Source organism: Lepisosteus oculatus, chromosome 15 (genome assembly GCF_040954835.1).
Source record: "Lepisosteus oculatus isolate fLepOcu1 chromosome 15, fLepOcu1.hap2, whole genome shotgun sequence".
Classification (NCBI taxonomy): domain Eukaryota; kingdom Metazoa; phylum Chordata; class Actinopteri; order Semionotiformes; family Lepisosteidae; genus Lepisosteus; species Lepisosteus oculatus.
The window spans coordinates 11,551,906-11,575,661 of NC_090710.1; the positions used below are offsets into that span (position 1 = coordinate 11,551,906).

General features: G+C 34.3%; 1 protein-coding gene across 1 annotated transcript; it reads right to left on the minus strand.

The window, feature by feature from the left end:
* Positions 1 to 1,120: 1,120 nt before the first annotated feature.
* ndfip2 (Nedd4 family interacting protein 2) lies at positions 1,121 to 23,320 on the minus strand. The gene is made up of 8 exons (XM_006638982.3): positions 22,995 to 23,320; positions 14,458 to 14,614; positions 12,421 to 12,554; positions 9,105 to 9,192; positions 7,752 to 7,876; positions 6,628 to 6,694; positions 3,452 to 3,557; positions 1,121 to 2,013 (listed from the first exon to the last, which is right to left on the minus strand). Exons 1-7 carry the CDS (start codon positions 23,028 to 23,030, stop codon positions 3,454 to 3,456), a joined length of 711 nt encoding a protein of 236 aa, XP_006639045.1. The 5' UTR covers positions 23,031 to 23,320; the 3' UTR covers positions 1,121 to 2,013; positions 3,452 to 3,453.
* Between the last annotated feature and the right edge of the window lie 436 nt (positions 23,321 to 23,756).

Below are 23,756 nucleotides of genomic sequence, written 5' to 3' on the forward strand. Positions count from 1 at the left end.
TAATTGGTTACCTGGCTCGGGTTATAAATGTAGACAATTCTGGGGAATATTTGCAACTTTGACTTGTCTCTTGGTTTTTCAGATTATTTTCTATAACAGAGTTATTTCAAAGTCTGATTTTTATTCTGGCATGGAAGTGTTAAAGCAGCCTTAAGCCTTCAGTGATATAATGGCTCTCAGCTGAGAAATAGCAATTTGTCATTTTATAGACTCTTTAATATTATACATTACTCAATCTATACAAAAAAGTTGTAAGTCTTAAAATGAACTCCCTTGCATGGTTTCATAATCACCAAACTGTATAAAGTGTATAACTTGCAGCAGATTTATTCCACAACCTGTTCCATTGATAACTGGAGTTCCCCAGGGCAATCCTTATGAGTACAATCTCAAAGGATTTCTAGAAACCTGGATCTTACCCTTGTTTTTCATCTGAAATAACACTATATCTATTGCTAAAATGTGATTAAATTAAAGTTATTAAAATACATTAACATCGCTTCCTTAGTAATGATCACAAAATCTTTTTAGATTTTTAAATTCTGCTGCTTTGGGAAAACATTCAATATGCATCAGAAATGCCTGATTTCTGTCATCTACCACCAGCAAATTGTAATTCACTGACAAACACCTCAAGCACCTTGATTTGCCTTTAAATCTGGGCAGATTTTGTAGCCCTTAATCAGATTTTATTGAGCTTTATGCTTAGGCTCTGAGTTTTCCCTTATAGTATTCTCCATGACCCTTGCAAAGAACAGACCAAACAATACTGAGAAAAGGAAAAAATCGTGCACGACTTCACTGCTGGAAGAACAGTATTAGGGATAAACAAGCTGTAAATGTACTTGAAATAAAGACCTCTAAGCTCATTTTGCTAAAACTAGCTTTAAACAGACCTTTCAGCTATTTTAGATATTTCAAACAATGTAATTAAACATAAAAAATAATATCAAACACAATACATAAATCCACATAGTTTGAAAAACCGTTTAAACCCACAAAAATAACAGAGCAACACCAGAAATTAATTCAGTAAGATTAAAACAAATCAGTCCCATAAAAACTGATAAATAAAAGCATGATCTTATTCAAAGATGAAAAGTGAAAATCTAACAAAAAAATCATTTTAAACTTTATTAGCATTATGCTTTAAGACAGCTCAATTTCAACCATACAATGAATTTTCATAATTCAAAAGTATGTCTCCTGAAAATTGAATGGTTTTCCAAACATACAGTAGTTTCTAGTTTTGCATTTTTTTAAGAAGTCTTTTAACCAATTCAAGGTTAATCATGCATGTATTATTTGTAAGATTAAAGGCTTCTTGAGAGATTTCATAGAAAAACAAACTTGTCTAATGTTAATTTTCAGTATTAAAGAAAATGGTTGACAAAAAAAACTTCACAGTTTACATATTAATTAAAAAAATAAGAAACATGTAATAAAGGTGCAAAAGGCAAGTGTGAGCCTGGGCTAAATATGAATTCCAGTTTTAATTTTATCAGCTAATGAGACAATCATGTCTTTAGCTGAAAAAATAAAAGCTCCTTAATAGTGCATACATAATATAAATCAGCAGAAGCTTTATGAAATGATGCATTTTAAGCTATAAATCAAGAAAGCTGTCCTTGCTAAAGTGAAATTTGTATAATACCAGGAAAAATATATTTTCTGTATCAATTCCAAGTGGGTTTTGTTTTGAAATAAACAGGATGGCATTTGTTTTTAAATTTCCAAGTTTCTGACACCATGTTTGTGGAGCATTTTTTGCATATTGCTGTCTTGTTTTTAAAATTCAACTAATATGTACCCTTCAGATTTTGAGAAACTATTATAAGATTAACTTTACATGAAAATATGTCTTAGTTGATTGCACTGATGTAGAAAAAAAGTCAAATTATTTTGGAGATGTTCTCAATACTTCAGTTCTGCATTCTTGTATCCAGTTTAAGCCGCAAGTTGCAAATCACCAGGGAATTTCACATTAGGAAGGAATGTTTGGTTGCTGCAGTCCTAGAGAGAGAGAGAGAGAGAGAGAGAGAGAGTAAAAAATTCAAACATTGAAACTGCTATCTTTCCTTTTTAAATATAAATATTATCTTCATTAGGCTTTATTTGTCTCATTTTGGTATGTACACTTTTATAATTTTACAAGGGTTTACAATACATATTTAAATTTGGCAATTTTATTGTGGAATGTGGAATTCTCTTCCACATTTCTTTAATATGACTGAGAGGACGCAGCAAAATGTTAAAATACACAAAGATTCATGTAAGTCAGCCAATGGGCTCCTGAAGTCATGTACAGGTTTCATTCAAAACCCAACATGGCAGCCATGTAATTTGACCTATACACACTTCTTAAAATAGAATCAATCATAGAAATGAAAGACTTATACACATGAAAGTTCACAGCTGCACTATTACCCTATACTGTATTATTGTACAGAGAAACTGAGCTCTGTACATCTCCTAAAATCAAGCAAAATTGAATATAGTGGCCATACTGTGTGACCCAGTGAAAACATTTTCATAATGTCTGTACCAGAGTCAAGGAACTTGTCTTTTTTGGTGTTGGAAGGAAAGACAACCTTCCAAACTTTCCAAGAACAATAGGATTGCAGCTATTCTATCCGGAAGCCTGAACAGGTCTTTTACCAAGATTTTGATATTTTTAACATTTGAAATGTTAAAATCAAACACAATAGATCACTGATGGGCAATCAGTTGGCCTTGGTGACCAACTGTGGCTTATCAAGGTAGAAAGAAAACTAATTGTGATGTGTGCATGGTTTTCAATCACCCATATTTAAGGATGCCAAAGTTTTTGCACTTGCTTGTCAATTCTGTTGCTGTAACAATTTAAGTGCTAAGGGCAACACCTATGGCCTTCCACACTGCTTTACATTACACATCACTGTACTAGATTGGTGATTGACAAGTTTTAATGCTGTATTCATATGTACAATTTCCTTGAGCTTATTTTATAGTCTCTGTACATAAAAAAAACTGTCCATGTTATTATTCCCACACATTTTGGTGGCACAACCACCCTTTCACATAATTCTAAACAAGAAAATACTGAAAAATATTGGAAAAACAAAACCCATTGTCAAGGTAGTTAAGTTAATGTGAAGAACAACAATGTTGACATAAAATAAAAATATACACATTGTATTCAATGTAGTGAACTATATTCAGAAGTGAAAACCCATAACAGTTAAAACTCATAATGTTTTCATCTTTGCAAAAGTGAATTTAAACATTCTATAAAACACATTTAAATGTAATGTGCAATTAGCAGAACATTAAAAAGTGTTTACATAAGCGTTCATTTTCATCTTTCAATTGTTTTCAGTAAAAATTCAAAATTTTAACTGTAAAAATAATTAACATTAATTTAGCAGTAATAATCTAAACCAATTAAATGAGAAACAGGGATTTTTTTTACCTTTAGTATAAGAAGAAAAAACGTGTTCTATGAGATGCTGCCATGCTTTCCGACATGTTACGAACTTTCAGATAGTTGACAAAACCTCTGAAGAAGAGAAGCAGGCCTTGAAGAAAGAAAAGATTTATTATTGCATGTGTTATTGCATATTGCAACTAGCATGTTGCAGAATACGGTTAAAGAAGAATCATTGTTCGGTTGACATTTTAGGAACCAATCACCAATGTAAATTCCAGTGGAGTGAAAACTTTACTTAAATATAAATCCCATGTGAGTTTGAAGATCTCAAACATGTACTTCTAGCCTTTCCGGACACAAATCAGGTGAAAATTGCAGACATTGCTATAGTTCTTGTTAAAAAACTATGTTTAGCACTTCTTCATTCTGCTAGGATTACAGACTGTTAAGTCAGTAGTCTTAAGTCAGTAGTCGATTAACTCAACTGAGTTGCATTGAAACCAAATTCTAACCTAGCATTATTCATGATTTTGAGTTACTCAATATAATATTATATTTTGTGAAATTAATTTAAAGAATTTAAATTCAGGTATGTTTAAGAATGTTATTGTTATTGGAAGTCCATGATTAGGCAATTGCAAAGTTTATTGTTGAATTTAACACATGGTGGTATAATGACTAAGGCAAAATGTAACATTTTAGATTGGCCATGACTGTAACTTCTGGCTAACTATTATCCATGAGAACCAATTCCATAAAAAATTTAAACAGAAAAGGGGAAGGAAAGTGGCAGATATCCCAGAGAAAAACAAATTGTAACCTTATAATAATAAATAGATGGCTGCTCTATTCATAATACTTTTTTTTAACCTATACTTTTACAAAGTATTCAGAACATCTTACATTTCAAGCTGCATGTATTCTATCAATCATAATCCATGGCTAATTAGCCCTATTAAAATTACATTAAAAGGCTAGATTTAATTGCATATAAACTAAATACAGGTATTTCTGCTATAACACAATAGTTGTGTTCCTGGAAAACACCACATTATAAAAACCATTGGTTCAATGGGAATTAAGGGGCTGGGGTAGAGTTTGGATTCACAAAAACAAAGATTTTCTCCATAGTAATTGGTTATATTAGTATGAATGTTTTACTTTTGCATAATACATGTTTTTGTGGTAAGCTTTAGTGCATTACATGCATCAGTATTTACACAAAGTGATTCTGCAGTGGAAACATTTCTCATAAACTATTTTTAACAATACATACAACTACAGCCAGAGGTGCAAATCATATCACTTTTTTATTTTTCTAATATTGCTTTATAGCATTAAGCTTTTGTTAGCTTTTGTTCCAGATTAACAGCTTTCCTTTTCTTCACAATTGCAACTCATTGTAACGGCATTATTTATATTGTACTTCCTAAGTATGAAAATATAGCAGCTATACACAGATACACGACTTTGTTGCATATGCAGGCTGGACAAAAACTGATGCCAATCCATGAGAGAATATGCCAGCATCCCAAGCATGCGTTGCTGCACTAAGGCAGCAACCCTTTTCACTCTAAGCATGTGATTTCTGGTATACCAGCCAAATTATAGACTTATTCTCGTTGTAGCCAATTCACTTCATGAAAACATGCATTTTTATATGGGACAGTCACTATAATATAATATATCTGAAACTCATTATTATCTTGTCTTGCAATTACTCTTGCTAGATGAGAAATACATGCCAACTTTATTAAAGTCTATTGTGGACCTGTTTGATCCATTAATTCCATTCAACAAAAAAATATTGAACTGATTATACTTTACTGAAAAAAGTAATGACACAACATACTCAGCTTAGCTTTAATTACATACAAACAGCTCTGCCTGCAACAAATTTGGGATGCTTGCTACTAAAACGAATAAAGATTAAAATTATTTTTAAAACTGGCAGTTCAGCCACAGAGTTGGCTCTTGGTAAGATTGTTCTCTATTAAACAAATGAGACTGCTACTGTTGGAAAATGGCCTTGTGGTTTTGGGGTTTCAAAAGCCAGTTCACATAAACTAATTGAAGTTGAGCTGGTAAACAGACTTTGGCCTATGGATAAGAGCTTCTGTTCACTGAGGTGCAGCAAAAATGGGATCCAGACAGCAAAGCACTCTAGCATACAGTAGCATTCACTGAAGATGCCTAACTATCATTGATTATTTGTAGATCAGCTTAATTGCACAATCAGAACTATCAAAAACGAACAAACAATATCAGATCAATTCAAATAATTAAAAGAAAAAAAAAGTCTTAGCAAGCCTGAAGAGTATCTGCAACAAATAAGAGGAATTAAAGTATGTTTCAGACTGCCAAATTAACTAAGTGAGGTGTGAGAACATCACATTACTACTAGACGTGCCTACAAACACAGTAATGAAGGATACATTTAAAAACATTACAAAAGTCTCAAAAATTAATTATAATGAGTTACCAAAAAGAGACAAGATTTATTAAACACTGATAAATAAAAATCTTTTGTCCATTGAATCCAATGAAAAATACATTTTAGTGGATAGAAAATTGGAATCTCTAGGACCTTCAAGTAATTTAGTTAAGATAATTAGAACATAAAGGTTATAAATTATAATTTTATAATCCGGCTCACCTAGCCCCCTTGGTTATTAGTTAGTAGTTAATAAATCCAAGACCTCAACCAGCTTCTTCTTGAAAGAAGTGATGGTACTGGCTTCAACAACATGGCTAGGTAGCTTGCTCCATACTTCCACAGCCCTTTGTGAAAATAAGTGCCTCCTGTTTTTGGTTGTAAAAAGATTTCCATGTAGTTTCTAGTTGTACTCTGACTAGATTTTTTACATTTTAAGTTTTACAGATACTTATCACTATTTTATCATAAATATATCACATTAAGCAAATAACTGCTGTTTTTCCCTAGGAACTATTATTCTCTATTATTATAAACTATTATTCAAAATTAAGGCCATTAATAGAACAGCCACTAGGTGGCAGAAGCAGATAATTACAGTCACAATGAAGGCCCTTATGAAGTACAGCAGCTATGAACCTGTATTTGTTGCCTCACTTGATTTCTGTGCTGAATACTTTGGCTTTTGCTAGAATTTTATGATCCAGGGTGATCAGAAGAGAAAATTTGAAACCCAAGGGAAAAAAATACTATGGCAGCTGTAAAGTGAAAATGTATAACTCACCAAGGACAAGAAATATCCACCACAGCCAGTACTGTCCATTGAAGTATCCAGTAAAATAATCAGAAAACTGAAAAAAATAAATAAAGTGACTAGTAACCTTTTCATGATTAAGCCTGAGCTTTGACATGGTATTGCAGTTAAGATTAAAAATATATATATTAAGCTCTTTACAATTAGTGCAATGTATTAAAATTCAGACAGTCATGCTATGGCTCTCCAAATTAATATTCACTTGTTTTAATTTAGACAAACACTCAGAAGTTGTTTTTCTATTTAAAAGTGAATATGAAATAAACAGCATTCACTTATGTAACACTATTATGAATAACAATCTTGTGAGCTTAATGTGTGGTGAGATATATTACTTTTTGTTTAGTTTGGCACAGTCATAGCATTTTAGGTATTATAAATGCTCCCTTCTTTCTAGCTATGCATTTTTAACCATATTCAAGTGAATTTCATATCCATCTGTTCTGGGTCTTTCACATTAATTATCAGATAAACACCTGCCAACCAAAGAAACCTCTGACACAGGAATGGAGCATCTTGCTGCTTAAAATATTAATACACCAGTAGCTAAAAGTTAATTGTATCAAATTGGGATGTTCAATTAACCTTACAAAACACTTGCTTTTGAATTTCACAAGCCTCTCCCTACTTAATCTCCCTACCTAATCTCATCCAAAGTCATAGAGAAAAACTTATTAAAGTATTTTTTGTTCACAACATAGTTAGTTCAGTATTCAGTTTCCCAGCAGCATGCTCAAAACAGTTAAATGAAACTCAATATAAAATGGAAGGGCAGTGAAGCAGCTGTCATGGTTAAGCACCAGTGATGATAAGACCAGAGAAATACTGACTGAATAAATATTTGCTGTAAGATTAATGGTACATTTTTTTATCTTTGACAACATCATCTATTATTTTCGGAGATGCAAATTTTGTAAAAAGGCAAGAAGACACTTTTTATACAGTTCAGCAGATTATATACTCTCATAATAAAACAACAGCATATGACCAAATCTAAATATGCACAAGTGCAACAGGAATTAAGGACGTTCCTGAACTAATTTAATAAACGTAATATCTCAATAGTTATCTCATCAAAATATTATTAAACATACCCTGACAATGAGGATCCATTTTATAAGGGAAAGTCCAAATCCACAAATTGCTCCATATCTTCCAGCAATTGTGTTGGTCAGGCAGAAAGACAAACAAAAGCCAATCCAGTTGAAAAGAAAAGCCACTGTCAAAAAACAAAAAGGTTATTTCAGTTTTTAAACTGTTTTTAAATAGTAGGTAGTTTTAAAACAGTTCTTGAGACACACACAGAATAAACTAACTAAAGTTTATAACTGTGAACTATGAAATCGGTGTTATCTGACACAGTTTATTTGGAAATAATAAACTCATCAAGGGAAAGTTAAAGCAGAATCGTAATAACCTGAAAATACCATACAGCGTAAACTGTCCTACAGTAGCACAAAAAAGTGGTTAACTTCAAAGGTAGATGGGGGATACACTGTAGCACAAATGTCAGAAAACTTTGGAACATTGAAAAATGTTTTCCAAAATGAGGCAAACTAAAGTTTATAGTGTTAAAACAACATTTTATAAATGAAGAAGCCCAATGCAATTTAATTGCAATCAAATGTCTACAGCCTATCATGAAATACAGAAAAACTGAAATGGAACTCTAAATGTTAGATGAGTTTAGCAGCTTTGAACATTGATGAACTTATATACATAAATGGAAAATGTTGTGATACCCTATAAGAGAAACTAAAAAGGGGAGATAGAAATTTACATTTAGGAAAATGCATGTTCCAACAAAATAAGAGAACTAAAATATTTCCAAACTTGTAAAGTAGAAAGCTGGACAGGCAATATATGTTTTCTGATGAAAGACTGCCCCAGAGTCACTATAACTAAAGATAGCTGAACATTTATAGAATGAACTAAGTTAAACGAGAAAGGAAAAAATCTCTTAAATACAATGATGAATTTGGAAAATAAACTGATGACGTGTGAAACAGTACATAAGCACTGTATTTGTGAGCAAAGTGCATGTTAAAAAATATACTTTAGGGTGTATCACAAAATACTTTGTACAAATAACTGAATTTATAAAAAATATTAACTTTAATTTAGAAGATTAGTTTAAATTTAGTTGCAACTGAGATTTAATCATTACCTTAACGATTACAATATAAATTTAATCATAATATTTATCTTTAACCACCAGGGGGATCTTGATTAAAAAACAAATTGCATTTCACGGTATCACCACCAGATGGAGCATAGCTAACAATAGCAGTATCCTTAGGCTAAAAATCATACAACAACATTCACTCCCTACAACCTGCCTTTGCTTCACAGTATTGTAAAAAATAATATGCATTTATTTTTATAATTACTGTATGTGCAAAAATGCTCTATTCACATCTTATTTAAAATACAATTTAACAACTTACTAAAAAACGCCAACATGAATATCCCATCATTACCAACTCTTAGCTGATCAGCATCACTGAAGTCATCTCTTGGTGGAAAATCTTCCTCCTGTATTTACGGAATGAATAATATACTGATTAATCTGCATGAACAAAATATATAAGAAAGCTTATTCAGCCTCCAAAAAAATAGTATCTGAAATCTGAAAAATACATTTTACACAGTATGAAAGATATACAGCAAACACTATAATCATAAATGATGCATCATTTATAGGTTTAATACTTATATTCTTAGTCAAATCAGTATATTTCATAACATCATTATCAGAATTATCAGAAGGTTATACATGTTAACACAAAACCCAGAGCCTATCATAGAAACACAGGATACAAGGTAGGAGTACACCATTTCACCATAAGGTAATGCACGAGCACACATACTGACATATCAGATTCCAGTTAACCTAGCCAACATGTCTTTGGAAGATGGGAGGAAACCAGAACCCCTAGAGAAAACACCTATGAACACGGAGAACATACAAACATACAATATCTCTAGGATTCTTCAACCCTCAACATGGCAAGCTCCTTCCTATAATTAAGGATTGTAAATACACAAAGCTTAACATAATTTGGTATGGGCTCAATTTGTCTTGAACTTAATAAACTTAATTTAAGCTCAATAAACTCCACAAACAAGACATAAATGTACAACCTCACACTTGATCCAAAATCAACTCGCATCAGAAAAACAAGAACAACTATGTCCACACTGGGCAAATCTGTATGGACCAACAAAATGACTGAATATAAAAAAAGACAAAATTATCAAGCCAGTCTAAACAGAACATTTCTGCTCAGTGGCATGCCTTGGACTTTGTATACCTACTAGGAAAAGAGAATATGTTTCCACCTTGGCTGCACATACTGCATTACTCGACTATTCTGGAAGGACGAACAATTAAAAGCATGCATCATTAACTGTATTTGATCATGCTCATATCATAAACACTACATACTCTTAACTTAGACTTAGATGTATCCCAAAATACATACTCCACAGTGAACTGAAGGCTAAAAAGGCTAGTAGAATACCTCCTTCAAAAACTCAAAGACCCACATCGATGGGGATAGCTGGGAATCACTCTTTCAGGAATGCATTAATTAGAGTTGTGAACTTTGGCCCCTCACTTGTCTCAATTAGTAAAGGTATACCCAAGCACAATAACACATTTGAGCCTGTATTACTACCCTATTTAACCAACTAACACCTCCCATTCCCCATGAATGCTGGATACTTAAGCTTTTACTGTGCTTCATTAAGACTTTTTTGGAAGGTTATCATTGAACCACATTTCTGCTATCACAAAAGAGATGACTTCAAGCAGTACAGTTATGCAGCACTGTTACCATATTCATTCATACAACGGAAATCATTACTGTGAATCTGCACCTGCAGTATAAGAGCAGAGGCCACACATTTGCAGGATCTCAATGATTTCCACAGTTACAGTTATGGGCTAATCATTTATTCACGTACAATGTATGGAATATAGCCAAATCTGGAGTGCCAAAAAGCATGGAAACTGGTTTTGGAAAGTACAAAGTCAGCATTCTTCCAATCACAACAGTGAGAGAAAAGTGGCTGTATGGAGTGTTGTTAGGAAAATCAATAAAACAAAGGAAAACTTTTACATTTTGGGATTCCATCCCTTTATCATTTCTCATGTTGAGAGGAAATGCTTTAGCTGTACTGTAAAGAGATGGGGACATAAAATTGGTCAAAAAGAAAGTATAGTTTACTCTTCAAAGCAGTTTTTCTAGTTCTCAATCATTCTTTGACTATAAGGGTCCACCAGGAACTTTACATTTGGGCAATTATTCAGTGATTTTGTAAAAGAACAAATTCCTCTCACATACACATTGAAAAAGTACACATTATTTAAGAAGGCGTGGATGCACAAACAAACTGGTATTATAGCCTGAAGAACAGATCCTGATTAGCAGCCATATCACCCTGCAACTCACAACTGGTGTTAGTGGGGCCAGCAGGGGGTGCTCACCCTGCGGTCCATGTGGGTCCTAATGCCCCAGTATAGTGACGGGGACACCATACTGTAAACAGGCGCCGTCCTTTGGATGAGACGTAAAACCGAGGTCCTGACTCTCTGTGGGCATTAAAAATCCCAGGGCGCTTCTCGAAAAGAGTAGGGGTGTAACCCCGGTGTCCTGGCCAAAATTTCCAATTGGCCCTCACCAATCATGGCCTCCTAATAATCCCCCTCTATGAATTGGCTACATTACTCTGCTCTCCTCCCCACTGATAGCTGATGTGTGGTGAGTGTTATGGCGCACTATGGCTGCCGTCGCATCATCCAGGTGGATGCTGCACATTGGTGGTGGTGGAGGGGAGTCCCCATTACCTGTAAAGCGCTTTGCGTGGAGTGTCCAGAAAAGCGCTATACAAGTGTAAGCAATTATTATTAATTATAAAAGTACAGAGAATGTGATTTAAGGGGAACTGCAACACTTTTTATGTTTCAATGTTAGAAAGAATCAGCACTGATGAGTGCATTTCAAATCACAATAAAATTAAAATGTACAGTAACGTGTAAAACCTCCATTTTACATAATAAATTAAGATTAAATTCCAGGTATGCACAGCTCCATATTCTGCAATTCAGAACAACTTTTAAACATTAACTTTCTATGCAAATCACATAGGAACATTTCTGCAGTGAAATGCCTGCTGCACAACCTGTTGTTATTCACTCATACATCACATTACATTAGTAATTACAGAGACTAGTGAACAGGTTTGGCCCCTTCACATCATCATTTGGTCTAGAGTTCACACGTGGCATGACCAGGGATTTGTGACAACATGACAAACATACAGTACTTTCACAAAGTTCACAATTTTGTGAACAAATTAGAAATTTTTAACATTTTGTGATACCATCAATTTATTTTGTTACTGAGATTTCATAACTGGTCTGAGAAATTGGATCTACATTTCCCTTTAATCTTCATATTTATAAGAATTTTCTGCTTTAGCTAGAATTGATTCTCAACAGTTATTTTTCATCTTACAAAAATAGCTGAAGGGATCAATCAATTTGGAAGTCCGTCACTAATGAATTAAGTAACTAGTAATTATTTTGATTGGATTGTACTACTCGTGTGATTATGTGATAAAATGATTTAATGATCCTTTACACATGCTGCCATTCCATATGTTTTTTGTTTCACGGTGACTGCCGCAAAGGGAAATATGCAAGTGAACACAAAAAACAATGCAGGTTCAATACAGCAGAAGTTAAAATGAATTTACCCGCTGCACCACATCTGCTGCAGCAGCAGACATTGCTGCAGCTTTGGCCTTTTCTGCTTCATCATAGGTAGGCAAAGAGGTAGCAACACTGTATGGAGGTGGCACAGGATGGAAATCACTTTGAAATTCACCTTCTGTAGAGAAAAAAAATCATAATTTAAACAGAAAAAAAGGATTGTTTTCTACCACTTTCTACCATTATTAATAACCTAATAAATTGTCTTTTAATAGGTAAAATCTGAAATTAAAAAAAAATCTATTCAAAAATAAAATGACTTGTTAGTCAAACCCAAAAGAAAATATTTTTAGCGTATGTAATCTGTTACTGCCAGACATACACTGAGTCAGATTCATTTAGGAGATCTTATTGTTGATTTCACTGCACACTCATAAGGTGCCTGAAATGTCCTTGATATTGCTGTTGCATCAAAAGTCAACTTGATCCGGCCAATCCTGATTGCAATTGACTAGTTGTGTGCCACCACGTCTTACAAGTGTCTGACAGGTAGGTGCCAGTGGTTCAATATTCTCACAGTACAGGTACGCGAAACTCTAAAACTCTTTGATGTAGTAGCATCAACAAAAGACAAAACAAATATTTCTCCTGAAACACTAAACCAGGTCTTCTTCATGTCAAATGACTCCAATGTCAGACAATGCTTATGCTTCACAGACTCTCCAGCATGTACATGAAGTCAGTTGACAATTAAATCCCTGTGAATTTGGTTCCTCAAGTAGTGGCACGCAACTGGTCAATTGCAATCAGGGTTGGCCAGATTAAGGTGACTTTTGATGCAACAGCAAAATCAAGGACATTTCAGGCACCTTATGAGTGTGCAGTGATACCAGCAATAAGAGACACTGCTCCAATAAACACTTTTGTTGTTGTAAGACACAATGCAAATTTCAAATGAAGAGAAAAGAATGATGAGGCAATTGACAATTGGGGGGTCTCGGAGGAGCATGTCCACTTGTTATCATTCTTTTACTGTCACTTCCAAACAAATAATTCTGAAATTTAGTATTATACCAGGTTGTAACCTAAATTACCATGTTTCATGTGCTACAACTGTCCATTAACATTTAACATTTAATTTGGCATCAGGAATAATTATATTAACTACTATAGCATTTTTCATCTACATGATCCCAAAATGTAATTTACATATTGGAAGGGAGCCATTTAACCCCCCACTGCAGTACAGTATCTACCTGGGTAACACAAGATCAGGTGTGGTTATCACATCCTATTACAGTAAGCAAGCTAACTCCAAAAACATAGTATTTACATTTTAAGCAGGTAACTTTTTGCACTCTCTTGAAATTTTAAATGCATTATATTAACTTAATGAAATTTGCGGTCGACAGCACATTAAGTATTTAAACAACTTTATTAACAGTTGTTTCAGTTAATGCGGACTTCCTGTTGTTTTCTCAGAAAAACACCCACACACAAGAAGATTCATCTTGTGGAACTGACTAAAACTTTTTCAAAGTATCTGAAACCAAATATGGCATTTTTGCTTTGCAAATGAAGTAGTATAATAAAATGGTATTCTATATACAAAAAAGAGAATTAAACAAAACATACACTATTAATACAAAAATAAGTTAAATAAGTTCATTGAAAATGAGCTAGTTTCTGAATTCAGATTCTCATTTCTAAGTTTGGTCCAACAAAAAATAAAACTCTTCCATTGATTTTCAACAATTTATTAAAAATACATACTTTGAAATCTTTTTTAGAATGAACTTGTGAAACAATTAGTGATCTTGTGCATTATTCATAATCACAAATGCCAAGTATAGCACTTTGGGTAGATGTTGCAAACACGATAAATTGTTGCATTTGATTGCCTACAGATTTCAATACATTTAAAAAGATGCATGTTGTATTATAAAAAATTTAGGTTAACTCTTAGGCTTGCTTTTAGCCCCTGCAAAGGCAAACTTCTGCATTCATTCATCTGCACAGAAAAGAAAGATGTTTGAATATAAACAAAACATGACATGTTTTTTAATGTGGCTTTACTCTACCTGGAGCCGCAGTTGCTCCTAATGCAACACTGCTGTAAGGTGGAGGAGGTACTTCGGCCTCCAGTGGCACTACAGTTTCCGAAGGAGTTGCAATCTGTGCAGAACTGGAAGCCGCCTCACTGGCAGATGGCTCAGATGGATCATCCTCATTATGCAACTAAATAAAAACAAAGAATAAAAAAATCTCAAAGAAAGCAATGGATGTGGTTACATGCCCATTAGTCTATTAAAATGTTGTCTTGCAGCAAAGCACTCTCTGCTCTGAGTATTCTACAAATATTGATTAGACCTACTTACAGATGTGCGCTGTACTGTTGTAGCTCTCTGTATACAATGCACATCTTTACTTTGTCTATATTTTAATTAAAAAAATACCATGTACTAAACATTCTAACACAACATTTTTGCACTTGTTTACTCTGGTGACTTATGAACAACATTCTCATACAATGATGCCCTTTCTTATATTACAATAACTCAAGTATTTTTTCCATTAAAGATTAACCTGTAATAAAGGCTATGTCCATTGAAATTGGCTTTTTGTTTCGGTTAAATGCATCTGGGATCCAAGTGGAAAAGTGAAAGAAACATTATATATGATAAGAAATTGTGATGCATTTATCTGAATATTCTAACATTAATTTGAATAGAATTTGATTATATACTGTTGAGGGTATGCATGTAGAAATGACCGAGATGAAAGTTAATTTGCTTAATACTAATGGAATTATTATATAACAACTGATCAAAGTCACTTCTTAATCTTCAGTTCAATTTGTAAAACTATTTTAATCAAGCTACAGTTTTAAATAAAGATTTTCTATAATATAAACTTAAAATGATCATTAAACCAAACCAAACAAATGGAGTGCTGGAATTACACTTAAGTGTCCTGATTGTCAAAAAATGACTATATGTATGTACGGCAATATAGCAATTCTTGAAGAGCACATTAAGTTTGTAAACAAAACAGCTAACACACGAAACCTCAATACTGCAGAAATATGATCCAGAGTGGTCTAAAAGTCAGCTGACCTCCAGATGTGCCCGTCAGGCTGGGGGAGTCTACTTTCCTCACACCAGAAAGTAAGCAATACTTTTAGATGAAATATGAAGGATATACTTTGACTCATATTTGAAATACATGACATACACACTTTAAATTACATTAAATTAAAATGTAAATTATACAATACAATTAGAAGCAATGAGCATTACAATGTGATAAAATATTGAGGAAATCCCCAGAGAAAATACAGGTGTTACTCACTGCTTATGTACAATTTGTACTTTTAATAAGTGCAAAAAAAGGAGATGACAAATGCTTTCCTGAAAGCAAGCAAAACTTGCTTAGTTCTTGTAAGCTGCAAAAGCAATTCACACATTTTCAAACTAATGTTTATGACATGCACTATACAGAACTGTTTTTTATAACCCATGAACCTTGTGCAGCAGTAAGTTAAGAACTTATCTGTAAGCACATCACAAATTGAAATGATACAACAATGTATATATATATATCAGTATTGCATTTGTACGTTGATGATAGCTTACTTGAGAAAATGTTCAACAGTTCTAGTTAATATAGAATAGTACCCCTATTTCACATAAAAAGTGGTCGAGATGTTCAAGTGATTTGATTTAAGATACAAAGACCCAATTCATAATATACTTGATAGTGGAGGATACATAAATGATCTGTGGGAGCATATTGCTTAGTGTTCTCTAAAAACAATCATGTTTTTGAGCTTCTACCCACAATAACAAATTTCAGAATAAGAAAGTGACTATTGTTCCACTGCAGTCTCAAATTACAACAGCAGCTAATGATTCCCCTTCACTTACATCAATTCATGACAATTAAAAACATAACAATGGTTACAAAGGAAGGGAGGCAATTTGGCCCCTTTAGCCCATATAGTAGTCAGTAGTTAAGTGAGAAAAGGATCTTAACTACCCATTTCTCAAAAGAAACCAGGGTATTGGCTTCAACAATATGGTTAGGGAATCAATATTTTTCCAAGGCTACCTGGCAACAATCACATTCTGATTTATCACAAGTATATGTTTTTCAAAACTGTAATGATCAAACCAAACACTTACTGTATATGCGAAAGTGGTTGCATACTAGAAAAAGGAAGATATCCAAAGTGAAATGTACCGATTACATATGATTTCATCCCCTCAGTACATGGTAGAAGCACCTTTTGCAGCTAGTGTCTCTACTAATTTTTCCTGGAAAGATGGCTCCAGTTCTGGCACATTCATTGGGGATCTTCGATAGACTACAATTTTCAAGACTCGCTTTAAATGTTCCATTAGATTGAAGTCATGACATTGACAAGGCCTCTTGCCGATATTCACTTCTTTCTTGACAACCTAAGCGAAACTTTGACCTTGTGTTGCAGGTCAGGTGCCGAGATGGAATTTGAATTTTTAACTACTTTTTAGATTCCTAAGTAACTTAAGTAAACTTTATTCTTGAGTCCATCCATGTTTTGTAAGACTTATTTTTCTCTTGGTCCTAACAAGCTTCCCAGTCTCTACTTGCGTAAAGTATCTGCATAACATGATACTGCCACCACCGTGCTTGATGGTGCTGACTGTCAGTATGCTGCGTTGTGCTTGTACCAGACCTAACACATTGCATTGGTCTCATCTGACCATTGCACCTTACGCCGTCCCTGCAGTATACTCCATATGAGATTGGTCTTTTTCAGCAAAGGCTTCTTTCGTGGCACTCACCCATACAGGTCACCTTTGTCCCAGAAGGGATTGGGACATTGTTGATGTATGAACAGTAACTCCCATCTCAGACACAGAACTTTGTAAATCTTTCAGACTCAACACTGGCATCCTTAACCAGTTCCCTTCTTGCCTGGCTGCTTAGTTCGGCCCAAACTAGGAAGGCTTGTGATAATGCACAATCCACTTTTTAATGACAGACTTCACTGTACTCAAAGGGCTAAATAACTGTCCCTACTGCCTCTCTACCACTTTAAAGACTGATTTATTGAAAAAGCTCCATGGTTTCATGGATGATTTATCATACCACTGTGTGGGCAGTGGTTTGAAACTGAACATCTGAACTTACAGAGACAGATGATTTTACTCTTTACAGAGACCCCACAGTACTAATTCTATGACCTTTCAAACTAACTATTCCTTTGTATTTAAAATGATTAAAGATTGCTGTAGTAAACCCCAGAGGTGCACCAATTAGAAAAGAGGAACATACAAAAAGTCACAAAGCTCACTGCGAAACCTGGAACAAATAATCTTACCTTACCCAATAGTGCGCCACAACTCGAAGAATAATGAATTATATTTGGAGGGATCAGGAGGTTGTTAAACCGCTCTTTAAGAAGCCAAATTTGAACCCACAAGTTCTTAAAAACTACAGGCCTGTCTCAAACATCTCATTTCTATCTAAAATTCTTGAGATAATAGTTCTGGCCCAACTTCAATCGTATCTGGACTCAAATAATATACTGGGCACCGTCTGAGATGGATGTTGCATCACTGCCATAGATCCAAGAGGGACATCGTGGATATAGCTATCATATTTTGCTGGTCTACAGAGATCTGCATGGAGTACTGACATACAGAAGAAAGACATGATGGATGGATTAATACCCCAATTCATTTTTTTCTTTTTTAATTGTATAATGTTAGCATGCCCAAAGGGGTTGGATTTTAGACCCCTAGAGGTTTTTTTTTCTCTCCTTACCAAGGAGTTTTTGATTCCTCCCCTCCGTTGTCTTCTGGTCTTTTCTGTTCTGTATTCACATGTATAGTCACTTGCATTGTTAAGCACATTTAGGCAACTTTGTTGTGAAAGGCAGTATATAAAAATAAATTGAATTGAATTTGTCTTTTCTAAATCCTTGTTGCTTATCCTCAATGAGATTTATGCCATAAAAATATAAAACGTCTTCCAATTTCACTCTAATTAACCTTTCCATAACCTTAAATATGACATGCAAAAGACTACACTTGCCAAGTTCATTTTTGTTTTTGTTGATGGTTAAAACACTGGCAACTATCTAATCACCAGGTACAACTCCTTTTTTTAATGGAAGATCCTCAAAGATCTAACACAAGGTCTATGAATGACATCCCTCATTTCTTTCAGAAAGGATGGAAAAATATAATCTGTCCTTAAACTGTTAAATTACGATTACTTCCCCATGTTATAATCTCCGATTGGATCCAGAACTGGGAGGTATGATGTGACAATGGTTAACATTGTTGCCTTGCAGTGCTGGAGCCCTGGGCTCAATTCCAGACCTGGGGTGCTACCTGCAGGGAGTTCGTATGTTCTCCCTTTATCCATGTGGATTTCTTCCTACAGTTCAAGACTAGCAGTGTGCCAGTGTGTGTGTCTGTGTTACCCCTGCAATGTACTGCCATATCGTCCAGGGTGTTCCCTGCCTTGCACCTGTTGCTTGCTGGGATAAGCCCCAGCTCCCCCACTAACTTGGATTGGAAGAAGCAGTTAGAAAATGAATGGATGGAACCTTCCAGAAATCAAAAACTTCACCTTAATACAGCACAGGATGGTAATAAAGAATAATGTACCCAAGTAGGATTAATTATCCAAATAAAATTAGCCGATACATAAAAATATGTTGGAAAACAATAAGGTTCCTGCTCAATTAGTACTGCACAGCAGTTATATTATTAGTGCCCATTATTATAATAAAAATGTAATACAATAAAAATGTAAATTCCTCATCTGAGCAGACGTGAGAAAAGAAATCTTATCAATGCTTTGTATGGCTTATGCTCGTCATAGTGAAATTCAATTTGTTAAATTAAAAGAAACAGGAATTACTACATCTTGCATGCATCTATGAGGTTCTACTTTTACACTATGCGCTGTTCATTTATCTTACAAAGGCACAATTCTAATTCTCCTACATATATACCCCTACATAATGTTGCTCAATTACAGCTCTAACTTTAATTAGGATGCAACCTCACTTCCAAGTCTCGATAACAAAATAAAACATTTTAAACCAAGATCAAAATATGACCTTTGAACTAATGCTAAAAATACAAGATCTCCTCTTAGTCTCTCAGCTCAGTGGATTGCTCTATCTAGATGCAATTACTTTTCAAGACATCTTCAAGTGTACATTTGAAAAAAATAACAACTTGTATATATATAAGCATGGTGGTGAGGATGAAATCTAGCAAAATGTAGCACTGCGAGAACATGTAAAAATGTCCATGCTCTAAGGAGCAGCAAAAGAAAGGAGCTTAAGAAAAATATGAATAGGAAGAAAACAGGGCTGACCACAATCAGAAAGATAACGATGATGCTAAATAGAAATCACCCAGTAGCAAAGATCTATTCATATACATAAACTGTAAAGCTACCACATTATTGTGCATGTTGCATAGCAACCATGATATATGTAGAAACAGGAAAAAAGAACTGTAGTTGTTTTATGACCTAAAGTTCATAGGGGCATCAAATAGTGTTATATCAGTCTATTTTATACAATCTTTTATCAAATACTGTTTCGTACATGTCTATAGCCGTGGGCAAGAAACAGACATGTCTCCATTTTTATGAAAATTTAATTTTAATGAAAACTAAAAACTTAAACTAAGAGAAGTAAAATACAATTTAGCAGGCCTCCCATTTAGATCACATGGGTCACAATGTTCATAGTGCATCATGTGAATAGCTTTCTGAACAGTTCTGAAATTCAATCTTCTAGATTTTTCACATAGAAAGTTTTGCTTTGGTCAAAGAAATCCAAAAGCAGGGGAAGTGAAATGTGATTCAATAAATATTCCTTTCTTTAGCATTACAGGTTACAAATGCAAAACATAACTGCTCCACAAAGAGTTCAGACTGCCCCAGAAAAGTTTAAACTCTTATTCAAGCAAATTCCAGAACAATGTGACCACAAAAATCCATGAAAGCACAAACAAAAAAGTACCTTGTTAGATCATTTTAGTGACTAAACATGGTTAAGACATTTCTTTAGAAAACAACTATGTAAAAAAGGAGTTTAACTAGAAGGATTTATTCACATACTGTAACTGCATTAAAATGTGAGCAATATACACTTAACTAAGGTTACTATTTCATAAATTTTAAACTGAAAGCGATAATTCATACATTAATGATAAAACCAATACAACACACCAAAAAGGAGCCTCTCTTTAAATATATTTAAAAAGTGTGGCTCCCAGAAACAAATTAGAAAGGTCAGATTACACAATCTGTTGATGCAAAACATAAGAGGTTACTGTCAAAACTAGGATCATCTGCAACACTATCTCCATTGTTCTGATTGGATCAGTCCCAAATCCTGCCCTAAACAAAGGCTTTTGAATAGAAACATTTTATACTATTCTTTTTCCAGGTTTAGTTGCTCAACATTCATGTAAAACTGTCCACTCTTAACACCTGTGTGGGCTAGTCCTTATCTGTAGAGCAGCCTTTTTGCAGTAGTTCTTTCAGTAGTGTGGAATAAACAATCTGGAGCATAACTACTACTATAGGAATAATATTTTTACATAGTGGACCCCCTTTTGTTTTAACTCTAAATGGGGCATCTCAGGATTAACCAATTTTTTTTTTAATCTTTAACCTCTCTCTCACACAAATTAAAGAAAACACACAAACTTCCACAACATTACAATTTTCTCTTTTTTTGCGAACTAAACAGTTCTATACACATATAATACCGGTGTGGCTCTGTTACCGATTTTTTTTATTTTCATTGTTTTAAGTTAAAAGGATACAAAGGCAGGCTTTTTTTTAGAAATTACAGCATAAACACAGCTATTCTGACACAACATATTAAAAAATATTGATTTTATATGTATGTATAATTGGACTGTTTGTTCAAGGTGTTAAAAAAAAGATTTCCTTTACCTTTTCAGTTTTATTTTGTTGTATGCATGGGATGGATCTAGATCACAATCAGAACCCTGTGGGATACCGCAGCTGTATCTTAGAATGTGTGTTTTCCAGATTGCTCCAGCAAAGTCTGCTGTAATAATTCTGACTAAAATAATATTTTTTAAAAAGCATCAGGCAATTATATTTAACACTACACAATAAGATTCCAGAATTTAAAAAGAGTCAACAAAGCACGCATTCCATGGTCTTAACAAGTTAAGCTATCATTGCTACCTACTGTGCTATTACTATTCAAATAATATCATGAATAGCTTGTTTTAGGTTAATATGTGATTTTTAAAACCCAAAAACTCTGGATCACAAAGCTGAAGGATAAGCAACACTTCTGATGAAACTCAATTAATTGAATTCTTTGACTATAATATCTATACGTTATGAAAAAAGCATCCTCTTACACAAGGGTGATTAAGGTTATCTTCCCAATAATAACAATTCTCAGTAAAGCAAATGAGATTCTTGTTTTGTAAACAAACTTGGCAAAGAGTGTATTGTGGTTATGAGGTTCAAGGTCAAGAGTAATTAATATCTGTGAAGGCAATGGGTTAGGGGACAAGTAGTGTAAGGGGCTGAAAAGTCTACAGTGTACATCTGGAACCACATTTTAAGTACACTTTTCTCACATTTGGAATACGAGTATAAAAAGATAGCACTGCAAACACCAGGTAAAGTGGTAAAGTGATTTAACTCAGGGTTGCGGGGGTGCCGGGGCCTATCTTGATAGGCAATAGGCACGAGGCAGAATACGCCCTGGATAGCACACTAATCCACCACAGGGCATACACAGACACAGACAGACGCACACACTCACACCAAGACCAATTTACCTAGCAGCCACTTAATCTAACAAGAATGTCTTGGGACTGTGGGAGGTAGCAGATTGTATCCTAGGTCAAGCATTGAATCCAGGTACCCCGAGGCAGCAATACTAACCAGTACAAGTAATAAACTACTGCCACGCTTAGACACCTTTTTTCACAGATTTGTTTCTCTTGAGCTTTTTTCCGACTTTTTTCCGACTTTGTCATTCACAATTGAATCCTGTTTTAATTTATTTTGTAAGCATTAACGAATAAACAGGCATTAAAGTATACAAAGTTCGCCTCATTAAATAATCCTCAGAAGGAAAAAAATCTTATTGTACGCAGGGCCTCATTCGGAAGGTAGTGCCTTGTCTAAAACGACCACAGATATTTTGCCAAACACAAAACTATTATTTCTCACATAACTTAAATTCTGCGAGTCATGTGGTGTACAGGAACTTTGTTATCGAACCAGATAACCTGAGGGGTAAACTAAAGCGCCTACACAGGACTGTCTTGTGAAGCAATTCCTGGCCGCAACGCAGATTGATAGCAAAATTCGTTTTTCGTAAAACAAGTTTTCTTGTGATAGGGATAATATTTAAAAGTAACCAAGATACGCACATAAATACAGGAAGAAAAATAGTAAACCACAATCCCTCTGAAATACGTAAAATCGTCGACCATAGTTTAGCAGATCACAAACAACCTTAAAGGTACATTACCTTAAGAGGGAAAAAAAAGATTAGAAAATCTTGTGTCTAAAAAAATATGTTCGGGATCCTTACCACTTGGTATCTGCTCACTGGCTGGTGATGTTCCATCTTGTTGACTTCGTCTGACACAGACACAAGAAAAAAACAGCAACTGGGGCAGATCCTAGAGCTTCTCGTCGATAACCACAAACGGTTATTTTATTCGGATTCTGCTGTAAGATTTACTATTTTGAAAAAGTCACTTGATTTTAGTTTCATTAAAATGTGAAAAATGATCGTTATCCATTTAATTTAACTAGGTGAATAAGCCTAACGAAAACATCTACAGACGCCGACGAAAAAAGAAACCTACATTAAAGGAGAAAAAAATCCTGAAGCTCTTTTGTGACGTACTACGTGTAGGCGTAAAGCGTCTCACTATAAATGCCCTCCTTCTGAGCTGCACGTTGCAAGCAATAGGTGGATAGAAACGTATTTCAGTTTTGTTAGGGAAAAAGCATTAAAACCATTGCTTGTGACTTGGGTTAGTCATCGGAGAGTTTCTTACAATTCAGGATGTGGGCTATCTATAACCAATCCCTGTGAAAAACTTTACACGATGTGCATTCTGAAACAGAAATGAGTTGCAAACCTGCCTAAGGCTGCACTCCTGACCCGAGTCCAAAAGTACATTTGTTAAACGATTCCATTGACCTCGACCAACTAGTATTCAGTAGCGCCTAACAACTGTTTGCTAACAATGGAATTTAAAACAATAGAGATTTTTAAAAGGGCCTGCCTTTTTCATCATCACCAAAACCATATTATTACACAAAAAATAGATGTCTGATGTTT

Excerpts from the sequence above, each read along its gene's own strand:
- ndfip2 (XM_006638982.3), bottom strand. The coding sequence starts at position 23,030 with ATGGAACATCACCAGCCAGTGAGCAGATACCAAGTG. Across the intron at positions 12,555-14,457 it reads AGGAGCAACTGCGGCTCCAG|AAGGTGAATTTCAAAGTGAT; the intron begins GTAGAGTAAAGC and ends TTTTCTCTACAG. Across the intron at positions 3,558-6,627 it reads GTGGATATTTCTTGTCCTTG|GCCTGCTTCTCTTCTTCAGA; the intron begins GTGAGTTATACA and ends TCTTTCTTCAAG.